The sequence below is a fragment of the Ophidiomyces ophidiicola genome (assembly GCF_022830035.1).
Source record: "Ophidiomyces ophidiicola strain CBS 122913 chromosome Unknown scaffold_18, whole genome shotgun sequence".
Lineage (NCBI taxonomy): Eukaryota > Fungi > Ascomycota > Eurotiomycetes > Onygenales > Onygenaceae > Ophidiomyces > Ophidiomyces ophidiicola.
In genome coordinates, this window is record NW_026054658.1 from 102,935 (window position 1) to 125,612 (window position 22,678).

Below are 22,678 nucleotides of genomic sequence, written 5' to 3' on the forward strand. Positions count from 1 at the left end.
TGCATGGTGGTCGGAGCGGCGGGAGCGGGGGCGGAGATCTGATATAGTTAAAACTTTGCGATGGCGCAATTCATTCGAGGATCGTAGAAGTTAGAATCAATCACATTAGAGCATCAGCGGCATAGAGTGCATCGCACATGTGTCGATGTTGGCCCGGTGCTTTTTCTCGTGGGAACTTTCCACCCATGCTTATGTCAGAATAGACCACCAGAAGCAAACAGTGCAAACTCAGGTAGCATTCTGTCAACCTGGAAATATACGATCACTTGGAAGGACAGATGGCTTAAACTTGATTGAAGTTCCTCTTTACCAGGCCAATTACTTGCCCGCCATTTTTCAGAATGGTATCCATAAAGCATTTTTTAGTATCATCACTGGCGGCCGTTCCATTCGCATTGGCGCATGTGCCCGACGTGCCCCCAGACGCGAACCTTGACTGGTCTACGCGACATATGATAGGTACGGGCTGAATTATCTATCCTGGTGTGTGCTAGAGTGACAGTGAAAGTTTTGTGCTTCTCAAGGGATCCGAACTAACCATCCCGCCTTCAGAGGAGCACCATATCTCGAATTTCGATGCCGGATCATTCTTCGCCCTTCACGACTACGATAACTCCGGCGCCTGGACTCAAGACGAAGTGCGTCGGACCTACGGTCTTGATGATGAATCCAATTCCCATTTGCCAGAAGACCGAAAAAGGCAAATTCTACTCGAAGTTTTTGCGATATTCGACCCACACAAGACTGGCTTAATCACACAAGACGAATGGATGAGACTATCCAAAGAGGGCCGCAAGCTTCCAGATTTCGGCGTAGGTCCAGGCCACCATGGAGATATGGAATATGAATATGAAATTCACCATTTTGAGAAATTCCATGGCGACAATGCGCGGCCCGAGGATCTAACACACCCAGAAGACATCGAACATTTCAAGAAGCATGATCACGAAGAAGATGCCCAAAAGAAGCTTGATCAACTGCAAATGAAACCAATAGTGGAGGAAAACATTCCTTCAAAGTTTCGAAGGTCTGAAACCTCCTGATACTGTGAGCTAAGCAAAACGTTTATGTGATATGATAAGCGCCGTAATACACCGCTTTGGAAGAACTTTCATTATGTAATTTCTTCGCTGCACCAAGCGGTATGGATTTCTTTTCCCGACTCATGTCGGTGCTTTCACTTTGGCTTTAATGAGTCCAGTATTTCAAGCGAGTTTTGTAACTATTCTTCAGAGATTGCCATAGATGTCACCGGTGGCACATGAATATCAAAGACGCAGTGCATAACCCCCGGAGCATAGGTCTTGACGTTTTCCACATGGCGGCATGTTATTGAATGCAAGGCCGTTGCCGGCTGTATGTTTCGAGCTGAACACACTAGGGACTTGATATCATTCGCAATTTCCTCCCGTCTCTTATCGATACTTGGAGTATCAACATTTTCGTGTACGTGAATCCATCCCTGGCTCTGACGATCCAATATCCGCGCTGCTCCGTCCCAGGATCCTTTGGAAGTAGGTAATAAACCAAGGTTCACATGTCGAATGCATTTCCAAGCTTGCTTCCTCTCCAACATTTCTTTCGCCTGCGACAAAATTGGCACAGCATATTCATTACTGCCATGAAATGCCACAACTCGGTCCTCATCGCTTAGGCGCTCTATCAGCTCCTCGAGACCACTCAACTTCCCCAATGTGTCAATTCGCAAGCATTTAAAGCCCCAACCATTGGCCTCGCATCCTCTTTTGAGCCCCTCGATTGACCATCCATTCAACTCCCACGCCCATACCCGCCCAATACCCCTTTTCAGGTACGAGAATACAAAGTATCCAATTCCCGCATACATATCAACAACAGCAACATCTTTCAAGTTTTGGCGCAATTCTGTATCTGTAAGCCCCTCGAAGTTGGATTCGGCGCCGAGGATTCGTGCTTTCTCGACAATATTACCCCTGCTGAACATTGAGAACAGCGGCGCCCAAACTTGAATAATACCTGAATTCTGTACTGTACGGACCCAGAATGCTGATTGTAGATCTGAGGGCGTAGGGTTCTCCTCTCTTTCAGCGTTAGAATGAGTTGGTAGATGTCCATAATCACCATAGAGTGGCACTACGCCTGCGGGGCTCCGCATTCGATTTTCTTCTTTCGTATCTCGTTTTTCAAGTGCAATAGGGGCATTTAGTGCGACATGTGTAACTCCTTGGGCTGAAAATGATTTCACAATGCATTGACATAACGCTTGTAAGAGTTCTTTATCCAAGATTGCTATTAATCTTTCCCAGTGGTGGTTGGAAGTGAAGGTGTTCTGTGGTAAAAGTAGCAGAGGGGGGTATACAGTGTAGCGTTTTGGGAGGGAACATGTCAAATCCGACAGATTGATAAAATGATCCTCAATCAAAGAGAGAGGAACTTGGGAGATAATAAATTCCTCGATTCCGCGTTGCAGTGGATTTGCGCAAGGCTTTCGTTTCCTTTCTAGTTTCAAATCTTTACCACTCTTCGATTTCGACTCCCTTTTACCGCCTGCACAATTTGGGCTTCCCAACTTCTCTCCTTGTGGCACTTCAGACATGGCCAGGGTGAACTTAAGATCCTTGGATAAAAATGACCTATTGAAGTGGCGGCCAAGCGTACTTAGTGGGCATTCTTAGATTTGTTTGTAGTTGAGATTTTCACCCACCAAGAAGTAAATAGCTTAGTATCGAGGGCAGTCTGATCAAATTTTATATTCAGCCACAACAACCAATAATCACAAAAATACGATTACTGACTATTTACTACATATTATTATCTGCTTTATTCGGGGCCACAATGCCCTAGAAATTTGTCATTGAATGCAGTTCGCATAAATTCCGTTTAAAGGCAAGATAATACAGCTCTATATCTACTGCCTTTTCTTCGACAGGCTTGGTAAAAACAACCAAATCCCCAGACATGCCACCAATACCGCCAGTATAAATGGTTGCAATATCTGAACGCCTTTTTCTTGGGCAATCGCACCAACAGCAAATGGGAACGCCGTAGATCCTGAGGATCCAATCGCCGCGGCAAAGCCAATCGCTGATACATGCATATGCTTTGGCAGAAGTTTCGTTGCAGCAACAATAGCAATCGGAAACAGTGGGCCCAGAAAGAACCCAAGGAATGACACCATCACCGCCGATACGTAGAATTGCGGCACGAGCCAGAAGAGTAGCTCCAGGGCAATGGCACAGAGAAGGTAGGCCACGACAGCGTGCTTTTCGGAACGAAAAAGACGGGGAGTGACAAAGCCTAGTATCACACGGCCTACCGTAAGGCCTAGCCAGAAACCAGTTGCACTCATGCCAGACGCAAAGGCGCTCCCATGTCGGATGTTAATCATGAAAGTCACAATCCAACCTCCTAATCCAACCTCCGCGCCGGCATAAATAGAAATAAAGATACTGCATATCCAAGTAACTTTATTCTTCAATGCTTCTATAGTCTGACTGTTTCCGAATATCCGGTTGAGAGCCCTATGAAGTTTCACTGTCGACTCTGAGGGCACTTCAAATTCAGCGTTCGTAGTTGGCGGGTGCTCAGCCCGGTATTTTGCCCCCGATGCTGTCCAAAAGGCTGAGGTCAGGAATACCATTTCGAGAAATGCAGCACCCACAACCAAATAGTAAAACTCAAACCATTTCCAGTGAGCCTTTGTTATCAAACTGGTAGCAATAGTAGGAGCCAATGTTGCACCCAGGCCATAAAAGGCATGTAAAATACCCAGTAGTTCATTAGTATTGGCCATACCACCAACCCAGGCGTTCCATGCAGCATCTGCAAGGCCATTGCCAAATCCAGCAAATATAAAAGCAAGGACTAGAACTGGAAATGGAGGGTGCAAGCATATGATCATATAAGCAATCAGATGTGCTCCAGGGCTTAACATGGCGACGCCTCGCTGCCCAAACTTAACATGGATCATGTTGTTAATCGAGGCCGACGTCACATAGCCCACAAGGGGGGATAGAAAGATTAAGGAGATAACCGTATAGGAGACATTGTAATATGATTCCAGCTATACGTTAAATTAGAGACTAAGCTGGCTGCAATTGGCAGCTGGAATAACACTCACGTAAGGAATTAGGGCCTAAAGAACATCAGTCAGGATAAACGCATCTTTCATGGTATCGTGTGCTCCAAGGACTTACACCGTAAGCAGCATCGTTCATACCAAGAATGATAAAACTGTAGTTCGACGCGAGGAACCGCCACAAATTGATTCTAGGATATTTCCATGTCTCCGATATGCCGGCCGCCGTGGACGGTACGGGCTGTTCTTCATTGCGTCTCAAGCTGCTTAAGGACGCATTGCCAGATTCCATCTGGTCTGCCCGCCGGCTGTTTCTAGTTGCGGTTGGCTGGAGCTCCATCGTTGCCGTTGTCGTGCTGATGGCGTTTCCCTCATTGGAAGTTGGATCGAAAAAATCCGGTTTCAAGCCGTGCGAGGCCACATTTATAGCAAACAAGTATGCCGGCTATCCAGGAGCCAGGAAATGTGTCTTCTTCGGAATCTTTTGGAATCTGGGACAAGCGAGGGTTCCGTGACCCTCTAGGCATTTTCTAGCTCTGTTGATCGGCTCCATTTCTTCCTCGTAAAACGCTGTCCACGCTGCCCGCCGCTCTCTAAGCCACCTCCGAACCTGAAACAAACACCTGTCCTCCTGTATGTAGGCTCGCCTTCGGGGTAAATGCTCGCGACTCTCGGGGCTGGTTTTTCTCGACGTTGAGCAACGCATGATCCGTCCGATTGGCGTTTTTTTTATCTTCCGATGAACTTGTGTTTTGGATGCAAGAATCTCGGTAGTTATTATTACAATATTACTCTCAGATGTATATAGAAATGCCAGTAAAATAACCCTACAAGATATGCACTTATTACTGCCAACCTGTTCCTCTTAAAAATCAAGAAGCTGATCGCTGCCAATGCACTGTGAAAACGCCGCAACACTCCTTGGGAACAATAACATGGATGAATTTGCTCTGTTAATAATCCACTCCGGCTGTACTGAGTCCGTCACTAGAGTCAAGCACCCTAGAGAAATGTATCAGTACAATCATAGAGGCAACACTGGTAAGCAGGTAAACTTACGAGTATTGTTTGACTAATGTTCCCTCCCCACCGTTGGACAGATCGATATTAAAGACGTAGAAGTTGCCTTCGCTCGTCACCACCATTACCTGGGGTGTATTTCTGCTCATCGCAACGACGCTTCTGATCGGGTCTGTGCCTTTACCGGTCTTAGGGAGTTTAATCCAAGCGAAATCTCGTTCAGGTTCCCACATCTCCGTAACACCCTTTGGTAAATAGCCGCCAACAGTCGCCACAAAAGAAGTCCCTACACTCTGAGAAGTGCGTCGAATCATTCCCATGAAAGTTCCATTGTGCCTGCGCGCCGATATATCGGAACTTGACGGTCCCACAGCAGATTCAGCACTGGATCTGCGGCTTGATGCGCGAGTAGGGCTATTTTTTGATGATCCTGGCTTTTGTTGCTGTTTGTCTCCGAGTTTAAAAATATGGATTGTTTCGGTTGCGGATGAGACACATAATAAGGTGGATGTAATATTGAAAGACATGCTGAATATTCGAGACGGCATAGAGCCTCTTCTGAACTGAAATAATTTATGCGCAGCGGGAACCGAGAAGACGCGAATAATCGTTCCCTTATCGGACGCAGTTGCAAGAAGCGTGCCGTCGTTATTTATTGCTAGGAACGACAAGGGGGACTTGTGTGCCTCTACTACATTTACCGCCTCAAGCTTACGTGCGTCAAATATCAGTACCTCGCCGCTTGTGGGTGGGATGTGAGAGTTCGCCGGAGGAGCATGGGACACCGGGACAAAATTGGGCGGTGGGGCCTTCTGGGGAAGAGGATAGGCGAGATAGCAGTTATCATCAGATGGAGCGAGGGCACATATTGCTACAGGGATAGTTGTTAGCAAAAAAAAAACATGATCGCATGCATTCCGAAGAAAAACTACCGTTGGGATTAGGTGATGTTTCAATCGTATACACAAGTTTCATCGTTTTAATGTCGTAGATATAGATCTGGCCCTCCAATACAATGACAAGCCGTTTTCGGTTCAACCTAATGGCTAAAACAGTTGTTGGAAAAGTAAGTTCACAAATCACGGACTGTCGCTACAGAAATTCCAGCAGTTAGCTGATAAATATGTATTTCAGACAGTAATCGCACGCGTTACCTTAGTATTCATTATCTGTAGTCTTCGGGGAGAGAGAATAAGAGTGACCAGGGAAGTAGAGAAGAGCATCTCCAGAATTGCGATATTTCCTTCTCTCGTCTCATAGCTTTTGCCGAAAGGATCTGTTGTAAATATTCGAAATCCCTTGGAGGTGCCTTTAAGCAATGCGAATCAGAACGGAACACAGTCATCAAGTTGGGCCGGCATCTATCGAACATACCGACAGCTAGGTAGCTGTAGTCCTGGTTGAACGTCACAAAATTCATCGTCATATTGAGTGACGGCAGTAAAGCAACGAAACGAGCAAGGTCTGGTTCAAGTAGGTATTCAAAACGTAGGTAGATGTAGGGCTATACAAGGAGGATTGGAGTGTACTCCGCGCCAGATACCTCCTCTCAGAGCACTCAGGCGCTCATCGCAAGCATGAGCGTTGGTTGATAAGCGCAGGAGGACCCGGAGAAAAAAAAAGTAGTATGCAGGGCCAGAGGGGGCCTGGGAAGCGATTCGTTGGCGGCTGCAACGTTCAGCGTCTGTCGACAAATGACGCTGGCTCGCACGGGCCACACGAGGGTGGCAACGGCTTGGCATCAGCGATAAGGAAATTCGTCATGACTGAGGCTCTACATAACAGATGCACAGAGGAACCCGCGCTCGCCTGTTTCTGGGGGAAGATGTCCCGGTCAAAATGTCCGGCCAGGGAGCAATCCGGCGCTAAAACAGAGCTGGAGAAGGGATTGGTGATGGGGGTATGCTGCTCTTATTCTTTTTTTACTCCCACAGATTCCAAACAAATACTTACAGATGGTCCTTTATAGACAAATGGAAGTAGCATTGTATCCAAAAGAAGTGTAGAACAGCTCTACTTTCCCGAACCGCATTTTATCCGGTATTTTGTGAAGAAACGGCAGCGAAGATCTCCGCTGATCAATCGAGGATACTGGCTGCGGATGTACGCCATTGAACACACCGTGAAAACTTTTCTGCAGGAATATTCAGATCGCCCAAAAATTATTTTAAATCTAGGCTGCGGCTTGTATGTAGTAGACAGCAATTCTTTGAAAGTCCCATGGTCTTCTCAAACTAACCCATATTATCCATTTGTAGTGATCCATTGCCATTTCAATTTCTAACCCGTGCGCCAGAGTTTTGTCGACATGTGCGCTTTATCGATATCGACTACCATAAACTTATGCTCGAAAAACGCGATGCAATCCGAAATACCTCTGCCCTCAATTCTCTGCTGTCCAACACTGACTACCCCGCGGAAGATAGCCCCACGCTCATACGTAGTAAGGAGTATATTGGGATCGGATGCGATTTGGGCGAACTTGCAAAACTAGAGGCTGCATTGAGGTCTGAGCTTGGTTCTATTGCTAAATATTCTATACTTTGCACTGCAGAAGTGTCTCTGACTTATATGGATGTTAAATCCGCAGATGCCCTGCTTCAGTGGGCATCGACATTAAGTAATGGTAATGACAGATATGATATCAATTTCTTTCGGATTTGACATAGACTGACAACTGGAAGATAGCCAGTTCTGCCTTCTTGAGCAATATTTCCCTGACGGCCCAGATCACCCCTTTGCCAAAACGATGATGAATCATTTTCAAAAGCTACGAACTCCTCTTTACTCTATCCATGAATACCCTTCAATGCGGCAGCAAGAACAACGGTTTCTCAGCGTCGGCTGGGCTCATGCAAAGGCAAATAATTTATGGGTGTTATGGAGCGATTCGCAATTCCTATCTGAGAAGCAAAGGACGTCACTCGACAGTTTTGAAGCCTTTGATGAATGGGAGGAATTCGCGCTCTTTGCATCGCACTATTTTTTACTTATCGCATCTACCAAGCGTTCAGACGCCAACGCCGATTCGAAGGAGCCACTAGACGTCAATGGCTCCAACATTGGGCTGAGTCTGGTATCTCAATGTCCGCCAAGGTTTAACGCACAAAGACGTTTTGGAGCCATCGTTCCTGTAGAAAAGAACCTGGCTGGTGTGCATGGTGGCTTAGGCCTCCAGACCCGTCTCCCGTCAACTCAAGTTTATAGCGACACAGAGGCTCGTCATTCGATCCACGACCTACCTCCAACAACAATGCTGGCACGGATGTGCCATTCATCCGTGCTTCTTAATAATGGCAGCATGATAAGCGGTGGCAGAGCTTCGCCAACGGCGGCATTTGGTGATTGCTGGCTTAAATCAGGCGAAAAATGGAGTCAGGTCGACAGTCTTCCCACTGCATGCTTCCGGCACTCCACCACTACAGTGAATGTGGATGGCCAAAGAGTACTTCTTTTTGGAGGGAAGTCGGGGGCTGGTAATGTTCTGGGGCAATTCCTTCTGTGGTCTGAAGGAGAGGGCTGGTCTGAACTCCCCGTCATGGGATCGACACCTCAACCCCGTTTTGGCGCTTCATTGATCAGTATCGACGGGCACTCAGGGATACTGTGTGGCGGAATGTCACAGGGAGGGGTTGTATTGAATGATTTCTGGACCTGGAGATTAGTGACAGATAATTCTCCAGGTATGAAGCTCATGCTGATGGACGTTTCTGTGCCTCTCTCAGCTGCCACTCCGTTATATCCGTGGCTGGGAAGATTCGGGTCAACCGTCAATCTGTTGAGAGATTATATTGTTTTCATTGGTGGGATCAGCCAGAGTGGGTGTATTCCAGAGAAATACGAGGTTTTACTGTTGGATGTAAAATGCCTACGTCAGCAAGCAGAAACATCTACGCATGATACCTCCATTTTGCTATTATCAGCGGGTGTAGGAATCGATACTAACGGTCCAAGGCCGTTGCTTGCGGGCCACTCTACATTCCCAGTACCTAGCGAGAAAATCTTGATAGCAGGAGGAGGTGCGGTGTGCTTTTCATTTGGAACTTATTGGAATAGTGGAACATGGCTGTTACAAGATACGACTCTTAGTTCTAGCAATGGATGGCTTCCCGTTGAATCTGCCATCGACTCGGAACAAAACCCAGCACGAACAATTACGGCAACGCCACAACCAAGTCGCGAAGGTTCGGTTGTGCAAGTTGCCCGCATGACAATCAGTAGCCCACAAGAGTTTCGAACAATTGTGGACAAAGGTCTGCCTGTTATTTTGCAGGGCCTTGATTTTGGTCGATGCGTTGAATTGTGGACCAAGGAGTACCTTCAAAAGGCGGTTGGGGGTGATCGAAAGGTATTTTGATATATCCCTTAGCAAAGAAGTACCTGAGACTAACAATATTCAGGTCGTTGTCCACGAATGCGGTACAGATCATATGGACTTTCGAGCGAAGAACTTCTCGTACGTCACAAAGGAGTTTGGAACGTTCCTTGATGAAGTCGATAGAGGTGGCCGACAATATCTACGGGCCATATCAGCCGACAAGCCAACGGAGCAAGCAGCGAACCTTGCCATAGATTTTCCTGGCCTCAACGACGATTTCCGTATACCAGCTGAACTATCGCTAGTTTCGGAAAACGCTCACAGCTCGCCACTACGGATATCCGGACCAGTTATCTTGTGGCTGCACTATGATGTGAGACTTGCAACCCTCCTTCTCTCCCCCAAACCTGGTCCATATTTGCGAACTGACTGAGCAACAACACCCTAGGTCCTCGCCAACGTGCTTTGTCAGATCCGCGGCACGAAGAAACTGATCCTCTTTCCCCCCCGGGATGTTTCGAAACTTGGCTTTGCCCCGGGGGCATCAAGCTCATCGATCAACGTTTTCCAGGACGGCTTCCCGCACGGCACGACCCCACACGAGGCCCCCCTGAAGCCTGGCGACGTGCTCTTCCTGCCGCCGCTCTGGCTCCACACGGCATGTCCCACGGATGGCGTCAGCGTCGCCGTGAACGTGTTTTTCCGCAGCCTGGCGGCCAGTAGCTACTCGCCGGGCCGCGACGTGTACGGCAATCGGGATCTTCACGCGTATGAGAAAGGACGGCGAGATGTGGAGAAGATCTGGCGCTCGTTTGATCGTCTTCCCTGCGACATCGCCCGGTTTTATCTGGACCGGCTCGCCGACGAGCTCAGAGAGAAAGCGGCCACGTGACTGCGGCCGATATCGAGGGAACCCTGGTGATAGCTAAACTAGTTAACTCACGGAAACAAGCCAGACACGAGAAAAAGAATGTCTCTCTCTCTTTTCTTTTTTTCCTGGTCGTTTGGATCTGCATGGCTAACCAATTAGTGGCAGCCTTGCCTGAGGGCGCCTGGATCTGGAGAGGGTTTGAAACAAACAAACGCATATCTGATACACGCGCGCACACCCTTTTTTCGAAGTTACTGTATATTGCAAACCACGATGATGTAACCAGGCCGCTTATCGGCTAATGCTTCTGTCTCGAAGTACCGGTACCTCCCGCATAGAGTGCGAGTCTGACATTCTTATCTATACGAGTGGCTGCAGTATCCAGCCTGGCGCGTCCCTGTAGACACTCCGACCGTTAGAACCCCGGCCGTGCTGTTCCCAGGATGTCCTTCCCTTGCCAGGGCCGTTCGCCGCGCGCGCGCGCACGCACGCACGGGGCTCGTCGGGCTTGCTGTTCGGAGGGCAATTACCCCGCCATCGCAGCCAGGTGCCCCACCCGCCGCGCCGTGGTTGGCCAGACCGACGGCCGACCCCCACCGCGAGATGTTTCCCGACTGGGCAACAGCGCAGGCCCAACCATGGGAAGGCACGACGTCGCCGCGCGCTTTCCTGCACTGCGGCCGCCCATTCGATCCTTCCTGATTCGGGCGAGCCAGCGCATCGTCCGCCCGGTCGCACCTGCTTGTCTCGCGGGGTGAAACACGCGGCGTGTGTAGTTTGCCCTCGAGCCTTGTACTGTACCTCGCGCGCGTCGAGCCTGCGGCGCCGCGTCGCCCTGAAACGCCGCTGGTGGCAGCCTGGGGCCATGTACTGTACCTCCGCCACTGTCCACCGGCGTCCCCCGCTCCAGCGCGGGTGTGCTCGATGGGCGCTCATCTCCGCTGCGCTGTGCTGCGCTGCTTGACGGCTGCTGAGCTGCTTCACCAACAACGGTCTAGACGCCCGCTCGACCGGCCTCTACCGACGTAATTGATCCTTGCAGTGCGCTTGGCTGTAGCGCGAAGTGGTGCCGCACTGCCGCAGCGAGTTCGCCCAAGCTAGTTCACCAACTAACTACCTGTTAGTTAACCGTCACGCCTAGTTAGTTCCGCCCGCAGGCTGCGTTGGCGTCGTGATCCCCCCATCCCCCGCCCATCCAACCACCACTGGTGCCACTAACTATAACTACATTACCAGACAGCCTCGCCCGGCCCTGGTCCCGCGCATCCTCCTGGCCGTGACCGCAATCCGTTGGACAATAATGGCTGTCTGTTGATGCGCTGCCCGCCGCGGCCTGATCCTCGCGCCCTGCTTGTGCGCCCTTCACGGCCTCCTCTGTGTCACCAGTTTGCCCACCCACCTCTCCCTCCCCCGGCCGTCCTCGCGCCCCGACCGCCAGAATCCCTCACAACCCAACGCTGCGTCTGTCGCATTCGGCCCTGCTCACGCCCGGCCGGAGAATGTAAGCGCTCCCTCTCGCTCTCTGCCGAACACGCTCGCCCGCCCGTTGCTTTCGCCGCCAACAATGGCGACCATTGTGGTGCAACAGCATCCAGTGCCGCACACCTCGACTCCGCCGCCACTCTCCTCTGCCCTGAGTCTCGGCGCCTCTGCTACGAGAAGCCAGACGCCCGTTCCGAACAAGCATCTTCCGGCCTGTCCCGCTGGCCCGCCGCCTGCCAGCTCAAAGATCCCCTCGCAGCCCATATCGACCACAAAGCCCGTCCAGGCATATCTGTTCCCACCCAGCAAATTCCCCAGGATACACGACAATCCCTCGATTTATACCATAGATGCGCACCAGTTGGCTGCTGCCCTTGATGAAGCAGCCACACGCCCATTACCGGACCCCAACAAGGTGTTCCCGTGGCTACATGGCTTGCATCCCGAGAACCAATTCCAGCTGGCCTTTTTCGTACCCCGCCGAAGAACATTACGCCGTGTGCCCAAGTGCCTGAGGAATATAACCATTGTCAAGGTCGGTGGGGACTTGTCAAGATCCAAAATCAAAGGCGCCGTTACTCCTGATGAAATCATCAATGGCTCTGTGTTCCTGGAAGCAGACCCACCAGTTGGCTTTTCTGTCCGTAATTTCCATATTCAAACCGCCAAACTTGCTCCCACTTCAGACATTGTCATATATGGCGATGACAGTGTGAAGCCGACCCAGTTAATATCTCTGGCAAAGCGAATTTCATCAGCGCAGGAAGCATGGAGGAAGAGATTCGATCCTGGAGAGGAACTCCGTCTCGTCAACACCTTTATCCTTTCTAGTGAGCACAACACCTTCTCTCGCTCGACCCCTCGAATTCATGTACTAACAAGGACTTAGCTCCTTTCCAACACTTTCAGGACCAGCACCCTGAATTTGTAGCGATAAATTCCAGCGGTTTAATGGATGGTCGGATAATGGATTTTTGTAAGTATATGCTCAATCTTACCTGAGGCCTCACAAGCTAACTAATCGAACCAGTCCGGTGGGAAAAGGTTGAAATGTGTACCATGTCTCGCGCATCAGAAATATCAAAGAATGTTTTTCTAGGTCATACTCCGGAGCTATCTGTTCCGAGGCAGAAGACTGGGTTTGATCTTATGATCGAAACTCACGACGCTGCTACTATTCCGGATTGTCGGTATCTCAGGAAAGTCTCGACGCTCCTAGAAAAAGGGCCACAGTGTATCGAGTTTCCCTCGTCTGGTAGTATTGTTGCATCTGAATTAGGCCAGGTCGAAGCATCCGATATTATTCACACTTGCAAGTGGATTTATGACATCGCAAATTCCCCTCGGCCTAGAACCCACGACATAGAAGTGCCGGACGAGGATGGAGACATCCCAATGACGCCTCTTAGCTCTCTTCCTCGAAAGGTGCTAATTCATTGTTCTGACGGATATACGGAGAGTACTCTCTTAGCCATAGCGTATTTCATGTTTGCGGAAGGAGTCCCAGCTCACGAAGCCTGGCTGAGGCTGCATTGCGACAAAAAACGAAACTTTTTTGCGTATCCATCGGATGTCACGTTCCTAACCACGATCCAACATAAATTGCTTCGTTCGAGTCCTGCTGCACAGAGCAAGCTGTTGAGTCAACCTGATCCCAACTGGATGTCACGGCTGGATGGCTCGCTCCCCAGCAGAATTCTGCCGTACATGTACCTGGGCAATTTAACCCATGCAAATAACCCGGAGCTGCTGCGTGCACTTGGTATAAAGCGGGTGTTGAGCATTGGCGAACCGGTATCCTGGCCTGACGAAGAGCACAAAAACTGGGACCCAGACAGCGTGACAATGATAGACGACGTTCAGGACAACGGGATAGATCCCCTCACTAAGGAGCTGGATCGTTGTTTGAAATTTATTGGTGAGTTCATCGATTCGACCGTCGTTCGGCCGAGTTTTCGAATTAACAACTCCTGTAGAAAAGGGGAAACTCGACGGCACAGCCACTCTGGTTCATTGCCGCGTCGGTGTTTCGCGATCGGCGACCATTTGCATTGCAGAGGTGATGGCGTCGCTGGGGTTGTCCTTTCCCAGGGCATAGTATGTTTTCCATCGCACCCGCCAGAGTGGAATTTTGCTGATGTTGACTTTTTTTTTTTTTAGTTGTTTTGTGCGCGCGAGAAGGCTCAATGTCATCATCCAACCACATCTTCGTTTTGTGTAAGTTTCCTTGATTCCGCCACAGCCGATATCATGGCTTGGATTAACTACCCAACACAAAATCAGTCCGTAGTTTGTCTCCTTACTGACTCATGCCCGCTTCTTAGGTATGAACTTCTCAAATGGGACGAGTATCTGCAGCAGAAGCGAAACCAGCCTCTACGGCGCGATTTAGAATGGACATCAATTGCCCGTGAGATCGCTCTCATGAACAAACCGTATTCAAGGCAGCAATGACTTTCTATATAAAACGCTACTTAACGCCTTTTTTTTCCACCGGGTTAAATTTGCTATATGCTCGCTCTATATGTTATTTGAATGATGATTTTTTCCTTTCTAATGTGTCTTATGCCCTATGCTATGTTGATGAGAATATGTGCTCATGATATCTTGAGGTTGATGTCTTGTTGCCTTTTTTTTCTTCTTCTTCTTCTTCTATTCTTTTTTCGTTTTTCGTAAATGTGCCGTGCCTCCTTCTTCCTTGACGTCCCATTCCATTCTCCCCTCTTTTCCGTTTTCCGTACGGCTTGCCGCAGAGTGTCGATATTAAGCCACGCGTTTCCTTCCGCCCATTCACTTCTGCCCCTATCCAACCACTATATTTTCGTACTACTTTCCTCTTCTTTTATTTTTCATCTTGTCCACTTCAGTGGAATATGATTGCCGATGGAATGGGACTGGTTCTTGGGATTGGAGTTGGAGGATACTAGACGATGGATGAAATGGATGAATAACTATGTCGCTCGTGGATATGTACTCCGTAGCTAATTTCTTCATTTTTGTTTTTTTTTTTATTTTTTTTTTGTTTTTTTCGAATCGAAGACAGTGGCCTTTATATTCCGTTTCTTCAATAGCAATTCTTGCCCCTTAAAATTCTGCCTCATCATCATCAAATTCGTAATTACGAAAAAATATTTAAAAAAAAATTATCTATATCGAATGTGGTGTACTTCCATACAGGGAAAAACATTTTTTGCTGGAGGATATGGAGAGCTTCCCAAAAGCAAAAGGTCAGATTGCATCGAGCATCGCGGCGTGTCCTCTTGTGGTTGAGAAAAGATGTTATGGAGGGCAATGAAACAACGGAGCCGAAACATCAAAGAAGAAAACAAAAAGTCAGAGCGGAATCAATGTCGTTTTCTCGAGTAGAAAATATTGACCCAACCTTCTGGGGTAAATAGTAATTATATATTAGGATTCCTGTTACGCTGGGTTGCGGTAATATATTTGGAAGGGATTATTACTATGGGTTAACAACGTTCAAACACTCTGTACAACCCTTTGAGATCTGCAACTTCAACGACTCCTCGGACTAAATCTTCTGTTGCTACTAGTCGCGACCTTATCATTGGGAACAGCACATGTTCCAGCATCCATGCTAATTGTGTTCGTCGGCGGGTGATTGATGAATCTTCTTTTAATTCTGAACTGGGTATAGTGCTAGTCCCCGTTTCTGACTGTTGTGAGATATTTCCCTCTTGCTGTGAGCTGGGGTCATTGGAGTCTGTTGGAACGGTGTTGATGGCTGGGGGAGTAGGTAGCTGCTCCGGAGTATAGAACGCAGCGAGTTCCCTAAGAAACGATCGGAAACATGCTTCTTCGTTTGTCCAATCAACGTATGGACCAAGCCGAAGTAAAAAGCGAGGTAATTTAGCAAGTGAGGGCATGTAGTTTTTCAATAGCAAGGGAATAGATAGGAGGTTTCCGTCTTCCGATATTGAGATTGAGAAGTATTCGTTTAGCATTTCTCTCCTCTCAATGAGATGAGCAGCTATGGTCTCCGGAACTCGGCTAAAGTCGATATCTTTAGCGTCTGGGCCCTCGGAACTCGTAGGCGGAGTGGGTTGATCCGTTTTATCCGCTCTGTTAAGTCGATGCTGTTCATCACGTTCGATAGCAGTGGCGAGCGAGAGAAGGTCAACAAGTCGAGGAGATGACTCTAGGTTGATTACTCCGAAGTTGCCAAAATCTGTTAGACCAATCTGATAAAACAGCTCATTGCAGATCATTCCGTAATCAACGAGATAGAGCTTCACACCAGACTGGACTGCTGCAATGCGACGTCGCTCGTCCACCAACCCAACATAAGACAGCGATGCAAATACTTCTGTTAAATTGTTATGCATGCTAGAACGAACCACTGAGCGAAGATTTTTTACTGATGTAAGACGAATATTGACTGATTCACGACCACTGGGTTCATACTGATAGGCATGTGCTGACTGAGGTTCCGCCTGCTGCTTCTCGCTCTGATCTGGCGTACTAACCGGAAACATGGACGTAATCTTCCGCATTTTCGCGTCCGTCCGAACTAAATTATTCTCATAAACTCTTTTGGAGCCCGCTAGTTGCCGTAGTGGAACTTTGCTATCTATCGTAGATGCAGAAGGACCGTCGGTATTAGATATATCTGACGAACGGGTCCCAGGAAGTAAAGTTTGCGTCATAAAGGTACGACTAGAATCAACCATGGCCAATTCGGTTTTAATAGAATTGCAAATTGCTTCAATGACTTCGTCTTCATTAAGGAAGTTGACTTCCCGTTTTGTCGGATGGACATTCACATCAACCCTGTTGGGTTCAATTTCAATATCCAAATAAACGAAAGGATGCCCACCTTTAGGTAAAAAAGCCGAATAAGTCTGTTCAACGGCTTTTCGTATAGAAGATGATTCCACAGATCGATGGTTGATAAACAAGAGTATCGAGATACGCTTGGAATGGTAGTTGGCATTGCTTGCTAGGCCTGAGACCTGGAGTCCTAAGACAGGGTCTTTGATATCAAATGAAATGAGATCACTCGCTACAGAGCTTCCATGAATTTGACGTATGCGGTCGATGGTGCTAGAGTTTGTCGCCGTGGACATGCTGACGCTAGACTCGCCATATTTCTTGCACGAGAAACCAACGCCGTCACAATGTACGGCATACCGGCCAACAACGTCCAGAATTTTTGCGTACTCTTCACTTGAAGATCTGAATGCGCGACGCCTGGTTGGCACATTATAGAACAGGTCTTCCACCTAAGTATTGTTAGAAAATAGTAATAAATATAAAGATGGAGAGATTTTGCAATACCGTTATCTGCGTTCCACCACGGCCCGCGGTTGGCTTTGGCTCCGCACTGTGCCCGGGTTTCGCAGGCACGAGTTTTCCATCTCGATAATGAGCCTTCCATGCACAGCTAGAGCCGGCTGTCTTCGTAGTCACAGTCAAGTGCGCAATATGGCTGATGCTTGCCAAGGCCTCTCCACGAAAACCATACGTAGATATGGTGGACAAATCCTCAAAAGTTTTGAGCTTAGATGTTGTGAACCTTTCGCAGAGAATAGGCAGATCTTCGCTCTACGTGCTCTCTGATTAGTGAGTGCATAGTGTTGTGGCCGAAGGTCTCACACTAACATCAATCCCATGTCCGTTATCGGTGATCTGGAGGAGTTTTAGACCCCCATCTTTGACCAGAATCTCCACCGAGGTCGCCCCAGCATCTACGGAATTCTCAATCAATTCCTTCAATGCATGCATAGGAGCGACGATAATTTCGCCGGCTGCTATCTTATTCACCACATCTTGGTCCAGAGCCTATTTGCGGTTAAGGTCAGGCAAGATACATATTATTCCTTCAAGAGGATTCGGTACCTGTATCTTTCTTGAGGCTTGCGATTGGAACCCGGCGTCGCTTGCCGTACGTTTAACACCCCTAGAGCCTTCAGTACTGTCTATTTCCATCTTATCCTGGTCCATTTGAGGAGCAGGTCGACTCTGGTCGTGCCGGTCTTGGTGGGGGTTAGGTGGAGGGATAACGCATTTATGCACCGCCACTACGCATTATTCAATGTAGAAGAATCCAGTTAATGAGCCGCGAACCGCGGTGTAGGCAATACTTGCTCTTAGCATAAGGGTGGCAGCTTCAAAACGGGAATTCTGGACTGCCAGCAGTTGATGTTGTCTCTGTACTACAAGCAAGCGAGGTGCTAGTGTTTGTTGTTTAGCAACCTCACTGTCGCCAAGACTCGGAACAACCGCACAGGTCACTGACGCGGTTCGTTATCTGCGATAACAGTTCTGTGACTGTAACTACTCTGTATGGATTGCTGAATCGAACGTCCGATTCCCTCCAACAATGGCGCGATTCTACCCAACTATGCTGACCCTACTGGGTTGCTGAATGAGTGAGTAGCGTATCCTACTGGAAACCACCTGTGCGAAGTAAGCCTCGCCCGTTTTGCTCTCACTCTTCCTGCTATATCTCGAACGGCACAACGGCTAATGTTTGTGTAACCATAAGCCTAGGATTATCCGGTTTTTTATTCGTAATTCCGTTTCCTACCCATGCAGGTTTGCCTTGGTCCAGCTTTATCTACGACCGAGCTCAAGAGTGTATGGGCCTTTTTGCACACTTGACACATTGGGAACATTTGCTCACATGAGAAACCTACGGCTTACTTTGTTCGTTTGAGACGCTTTGGTGATGCTGTTCCTCGTTTACGGGTTCGGATTGATCAAATAAAACAGTACTAAACAGTACAACTCCTACTCTAGGGTCATCATTGAAGATTTGTCTGCGGTTTCATTCCTTGCGATGGCAAAGCAATCTAGCCTTTCAGACTACCCTAAAGGACTTTCCAGGATTGTGGGCATGGGATTATCAAGCATGGTACTTTCGCTAGATGACTTTACGGTCCTCAAACACCCCTTAAGTGAATACCATTATGGCGCAGTTGAGACAGAGAAGAATATATGAACGATTGGGGCATCATCCTCGCATTGTCAAGTACATTCGGCGCTATGGGGATGGCATTGTTTTGGAACGACTACAGTATCAACTCCGTGAGCCTTACAGAACTTTCGCTCCGCGGGCGAACTTCCCCCTATTGACAATATTTTTCGCTGGTCAATACATATTGCAGAAGGCATACAATATTTACATTCTAATTGTGTATTCCAACTGGACATTGGGTGCCACAATGTCCTTATAGATGAGAACAATAATGCGAAACTCTCTGATTTTGCTGGCTCAAAAATTGATGATGGCAAGGTTGAAGTGGCCCCAGGCTCCCGTGCCTGTCATCCAGATTTGCAAAAGTGTTTGAAGCCGACAGTGCAGACTGAGATTTTTGGCTTAAGATCCGTTTTATTTGAACTTTGTACCACCAATCAGCCATACCATAACATAGAGGATCATGAAGTGGATGTTCTATTTCGTGACGGCATCTTTCCTGACACGACAAATCTCCCTCTTGGAGAAATCGTTCTGAAATGCTGGACTGGGAAATATGCCAGTGGCAGGGAAGTGGCCACAGATGTTGAACAAATTCAGAATAAATATAAAGTCTTCCAATGAGAAGCATTACTACCAGTAAGTCTATCTTTTTTGCTCTCAAAAATAAGAAAAATTCTCATGACAGTTCTTTACCTATTTTTAGGATTTTTAGCCTTGCTTTTGTTGGGTGTCGTTTTTGCTGCCTAGTAGTCATATCGAGTATGTTGGGTTTGGATCTGTTATAATCCAACGTCAACAACATTTATACGACTGCATATCACTGTTAATGGAATTCATTAGTGAATGCTTTTGGGCTCAAATGCTATACCTTAGACCAGAGTAGTTTTACGCATGTGGGCCTAGTCTATATAATAAAATATATTAAGCGTAGTCTTTGCCAGTGAATATCACAGCTTTTCAATAATTAGCTACTCTTCATCCAAGCTGGTCGATTAGCACAGAACCGATGACACTAGTTCTCAGCCCTTGTCAGACGCAACTCATTCACCAGCACATTTTGAACACGTATAAAAAACACCAAGAGAATTGAACAATACGAAATAAATTTGAAATGTATGATAGAGATTTCGTTTTTATCTTGATGCTTGAAACAGAACGAAGGATAATAGACCTAATCGAAGATATTTAAAGTTCCTGCGTGCCAAGGCGCGGCCAAGGAAGACGTGTTTTATGTACATAACTAACTACGGAGTACGGAGTAGTTAACTAATCGAAGGAATCTCACTCTTGATCATTCTTGTCGGCCAAATTGCTGGAAACGTTCGCTTCGCGTGGCCGGCAATTGAAGATGGACTGAAAAGAATAGTTGTCGTTTTTTAACTCCGATGACTAGTTCTATTGAAAGTCTGCGCCTGTTCGAATGACCACTTCGAGCGAAAGAGCTCCTGTGGAGCCCAAGTTATATCGACCGGAAAGAGCATGTCTCTGCCAAAGGGATTTTTTTTTGCGGATGAAGAGTTGGGAAAGAAATATGACGATCATTATGATAAACCTGCACGACTTCGACGGCAGTCATGGCGACTTCCACGCCGACGACGAGTCTATGCCTTGATCATCGGTGTTCTTCTCTGCTATATTATCTTCACCCATACGTCCTACATACATTCCGAAAAAGTTACTACCGAACACGAATCCTCTGGCTATCTGCCCCCTGTCCATAACCGAGTTTCTCGTCCTAAGGGCCCCCCGCCTGTTCCGAATGAAGCACGAGAGCGAAATGATCATTACTTCAACGGACCGATCAGATTCTATACGTTAACGAAGTCGCTATACTCTATCCATGGATTTGTGGGGTATAATGGCAAGAATAAAATCGTTCTTTTTGCTGCTGCTAATCTGAAGAGCCTATCCAATCTACTTCCGCTCGCATGTCAAATGTCGGCAAATAGACTAAATCGGGTACACATCGCATTGATGGGTCGGGTAGATATTTCGATTGAGGGAATACAAAAAGCTAATAATTACCATCAGTCAGAATGCCCTATAGTTTGGCATGGTACGTTTCTCCTTATTGGATTTAGTCGCCCTTCTAATCGGCATTCACCAGATGCTCGCCCTGATTATGGCCAGTGGTCTACAGATGCCAGAATGGAGATAAGCGTAAATGCTGCCTTATCCCACATATCCAGTGTTCTGCGCCCTCGCATTATCATTACTCATGACAGTAGAGATGAAAATTTCTTAATACAGGGCGTCAAGACCAGTACATCCAAGCCAGGCATCACACATATCGGACTTCAGGGAAGGGTATCCGATTTTGAATGGATAGCAAGGCTAGACTCAAAAGCTTTAGCAGGTAAACCCATTAGTAATCTGATTCGTCCTTGCCATATATTGACACTCATTGATAGCTTGGAACGCCCCACAAATTGAGATGCTTGTCCATGCGCCTCCAGAATCTTCTGGCTCGCTATTGCGACTTCTCAAATCTCTCAAGCAAGCAGATTATTTTGGCGCTGTCCCTGGACTCACTATTGAGTTGCCATTTGATGCCGATGCTTCCTTATTAGAATATCTGAGTGGTTTTACCTGGCCACCACACACGTCGAACCGCCACTTTACTTTGCGTCGCCGCCTATCACATAAACTAGGTGCGCAGGAAGCAGCTATAAGAAATATCGATGCGGTGTACCCCCGTCACCCGTGGCATTCCCATGTTTTGGTACTTTCACCGCAAACAGAGCTTTCGCCATCATTCTATCACTTTATACACTATTCATTGTTGAAATACAGATATTCAATTGGGAATGAATCATCGAATCATCATCTTTTAGGAGTGTCGTTGGAACTTCCTTCGACAAGGCCTACTGATGGACGCAAATTTTCGCCTCCAAAGATGGAGACGGCTTCCGTGACTGACAATCAGCGAACACTGCCCATTTTCCTTTGGCAGGTCCCAAATAGCAATGCTGCTCTATATTTTGGAGACAAGTGGATTGAGTTTCAATCGTTTCTTTCTCGTCGGCTTTCCCCATCAAGATCCGAAAAGAAAACACAATTTGGGAGCCTCCCCAATAAATTTCCCTCCTGGATGGATTACATGGTGGAGTTTATTCTTATCCGTGGTTATTATCTACTATACCCCGCCTTTTCTGCTGAAGATGGTTTATCACTAGCCACTGTGCATAATGAGCTATTTCATATACCAGAAGAACATGACGATGTGAAAGAAAGTGTCCTCGCATCTCAGCAGAAGAATATAGATAGCCATGCACAAACAATAGTTCGGGACCCAGCACCGCCTACTGTTGACTCCACTGAGAAGGCTCTCTCGAGTTCTTCGTCCATATCCGATTTGCTTCTTGAATTCCCGGGGCACTTCCCCAACCTCACGTCACTTGACATTTTATCTCCCTCCGGTGCAAAAGTGTACGATTTTGAAACCTCAACACAGGCGTATATAACCAAGTTTATGGCCGGTATCGGTGGCTGTGATTCTGACTCTCAGCCTTCTGAGTTTGTTCCGATGGGCTCTGACGACCCATTCTGTTCACATGATGAAAGATAGAACATATTTAGTAGCAAAAACCACTCTGCATTACTGTATCTATATTCTATTTTGCTACTGGAATGCAGATACCAGTAAATTTATGATATGTACGGAGTACGATCTTGCTCACTGATATAGAGTACGATTATGATTGGTTTAGTTAGATTTTAATACTTCTGATTATAAGCATAGTGAATTCTTCTAAGTAGAACTCAGCCTAGTAACACTAGGAGCTGTCGTCACAAAAGCACGGGCTACTGATGGAAATGTGACGGGGAAAGTCCTCATGGCTTATACTATGTACGCCGTCGACTAAGCTGGTTAACTAGTACTCCGTAGTATATCTAAATTAAGTTGATTAGTCTGACTAAGCAGGCTTAACTAGTTATGGAGCTCAAAGCGACCTAAAAGCTTCACGTTCAATCCGCATACCTCCGTTT

The 22,678-nt window shown here is 47.4% G+C and overlaps 9 protein-coding genes across 9 annotated transcripts; 5 read left to right on the forward strand and 4 right to left on the reverse strand.

Moving 5' to 3' along the window:
• Nucleotides 1–341: 341 nt before the first annotated feature.
• Nucleotides 342–1,043, forward strand: LOZ57_004398 (uncharacterized protein; the record flags this gene model as incomplete). The annotated part of the gene is made up of 2 exons (XM_049253441.1): nucleotides 342–459; nucleotides 553–1,043. 2 exons carry the CDS (start codon nucleotides 342–344, stop codon nucleotides 1,041–1,043), a joined length of 609 nt encoding a protein of 202 aa, XP_049107523.1.
• A 179-nt stretch (nucleotides 1,044–1,222) lies between these two features.
• Nucleotides 1,223–2,575, reverse strand: TRM12 (S-adenosylmethionine-dependent methyltransferase; the record flags this gene model as incomplete). The annotated part of the gene is made up of 1 exon (XM_049253442.1): nucleotides 1,223–2,575. One exon carries the CDS (start codon nucleotides 2,573–2,575, stop codon nucleotides 1,223–1,225), a length of 1,353 nt encoding a protein of 450 aa, XP_049107524.1.
• A 312-nt stretch (nucleotides 2,576–2,887) lies between these two features.
• On the reverse strand, nucleotides 2,888–4,397 carry LOZ57_004400 (uncharacterized protein; the record flags this gene model as incomplete). Its single annotated transcript, XM_049253443.1, has 3 exons — nucleotides 2,888–4,042; nucleotides 4,100–4,114; nucleotides 4,176–4,397. The coding sequence occupies 3 exons, from the start codon at nucleotides 4,395–4,397 to the stop codon at nucleotides 2,888–2,890; spliced, it is 1,392 nt and encodes a 463-aa protein (XP_049107525.1).
• A 613-nt stretch (nucleotides 4,398–5,010) lies between these two features.
• On the reverse strand, nucleotides 5,011–6,503 carry ATG18 (autophagy protein; the record flags this gene model as incomplete). The annotated part of the gene is made up of 5 exons (XM_049253444.1): nucleotides 5,011–5,059; nucleotides 5,117–5,948; nucleotides 6,010–6,169; nucleotides 6,232–6,386; nucleotides 6,452–6,503. 5 exons carry the CDS (start codon nucleotides 6,501–6,503, stop codon nucleotides 5,011–5,013), a joined length of 1,248 nt encoding a protein of 415 aa, XP_049107526.1.
• A 399-nt stretch (nucleotides 6,504–6,902) lies between these two features.
• Nucleotides 6,903–10,287, forward strand: PPM2 (tRNA methyltransferase ppm2; the record flags this gene model as incomplete). The annotated part of the gene is made up of 6 exons (XM_049253445.1): nucleotides 6,903–6,977; nucleotides 7,047–7,264; nucleotides 7,336–7,703; nucleotides 7,762–9,425; nucleotides 9,478–9,768; nucleotides 9,844–10,287. 6 exons carry the CDS (start codon nucleotides 6,903–6,905, stop codon nucleotides 10,285–10,287), a joined length of 3,060 nt encoding a protein of 1,019 aa, XP_049107527.1.
• Nucleotides 10,288–11,830: 1,543 nt separating this feature from the next.
• PPS1 (tyrosine/serine/threonine protein phosphatase pps1) lies at nucleotides 11,831–14,202 on the forward strand (the record flags this gene model as incomplete). The annotated part of the gene is made up of 6 exons (XM_049253446.1): nucleotides 11,831–12,578; nucleotides 12,638–12,724; nucleotides 12,779–13,666; nucleotides 13,725–13,845; nucleotides 13,909–13,965; nucleotides 14,073–14,202. 6 exons carry the CDS (start codon nucleotides 11,831–11,833, stop codon nucleotides 14,200–14,202), a joined length of 2,031 nt encoding a protein of 676 aa, XP_049107528.1.
• A 1,013-nt stretch (nucleotides 14,203–15,215) lies between these two features.
• mlh1 (DNA mismatch repair protein Mlh1) lies at nucleotides 15,216–17,709 on the reverse strand (the record flags this gene model as incomplete). The annotated part of the gene is made up of 4 exons (XM_049253447.1): nucleotides 15,216–16,988; nucleotides 17,044–17,310; nucleotides 17,362–17,547; nucleotides 17,605–17,709. 4 exons carry the CDS (start codon nucleotides 17,707–17,709, stop codon nucleotides 15,216–15,218), a joined length of 2,331 nt encoding a protein of 776 aa, XP_049107529.1.
• A 968-nt stretch (nucleotides 17,710–18,677) lies between these two features.
• LOZ57_004405 (uncharacterized protein) lies at nucleotides 18,678–19,309 on the forward strand (the record flags this gene model as incomplete). The annotated part of the gene is made up of 2 exons (XM_049253448.1): nucleotides 18,678–18,795; nucleotides 18,876–19,309. 2 exons carry the CDS (start codon nucleotides 18,678–18,680, stop codon nucleotides 19,307–19,309), a joined length of 552 nt encoding a protein of 183 aa, XP_049107530.1.
• An 858-nt stretch (nucleotides 19,310–20,167) lies between these two features.
• On the forward strand, nucleotides 20,168–22,256 carry LOZ57_004406 (uncharacterized protein; the record flags this gene model as incomplete). Its single annotated transcript, XM_049253449.1, has 3 exons — nucleotides 20,168–20,744; nucleotides 20,796–21,044; nucleotides 21,100–22,256. 3 exons carry the CDS (start codon nucleotides 20,168–20,170, stop codon nucleotides 22,254–22,256), a joined length of 1,983 nt encoding a protein of 660 aa, XP_049107531.1.
• Nucleotides 22,257–22,678: the final 422 nt, after the last annotated feature.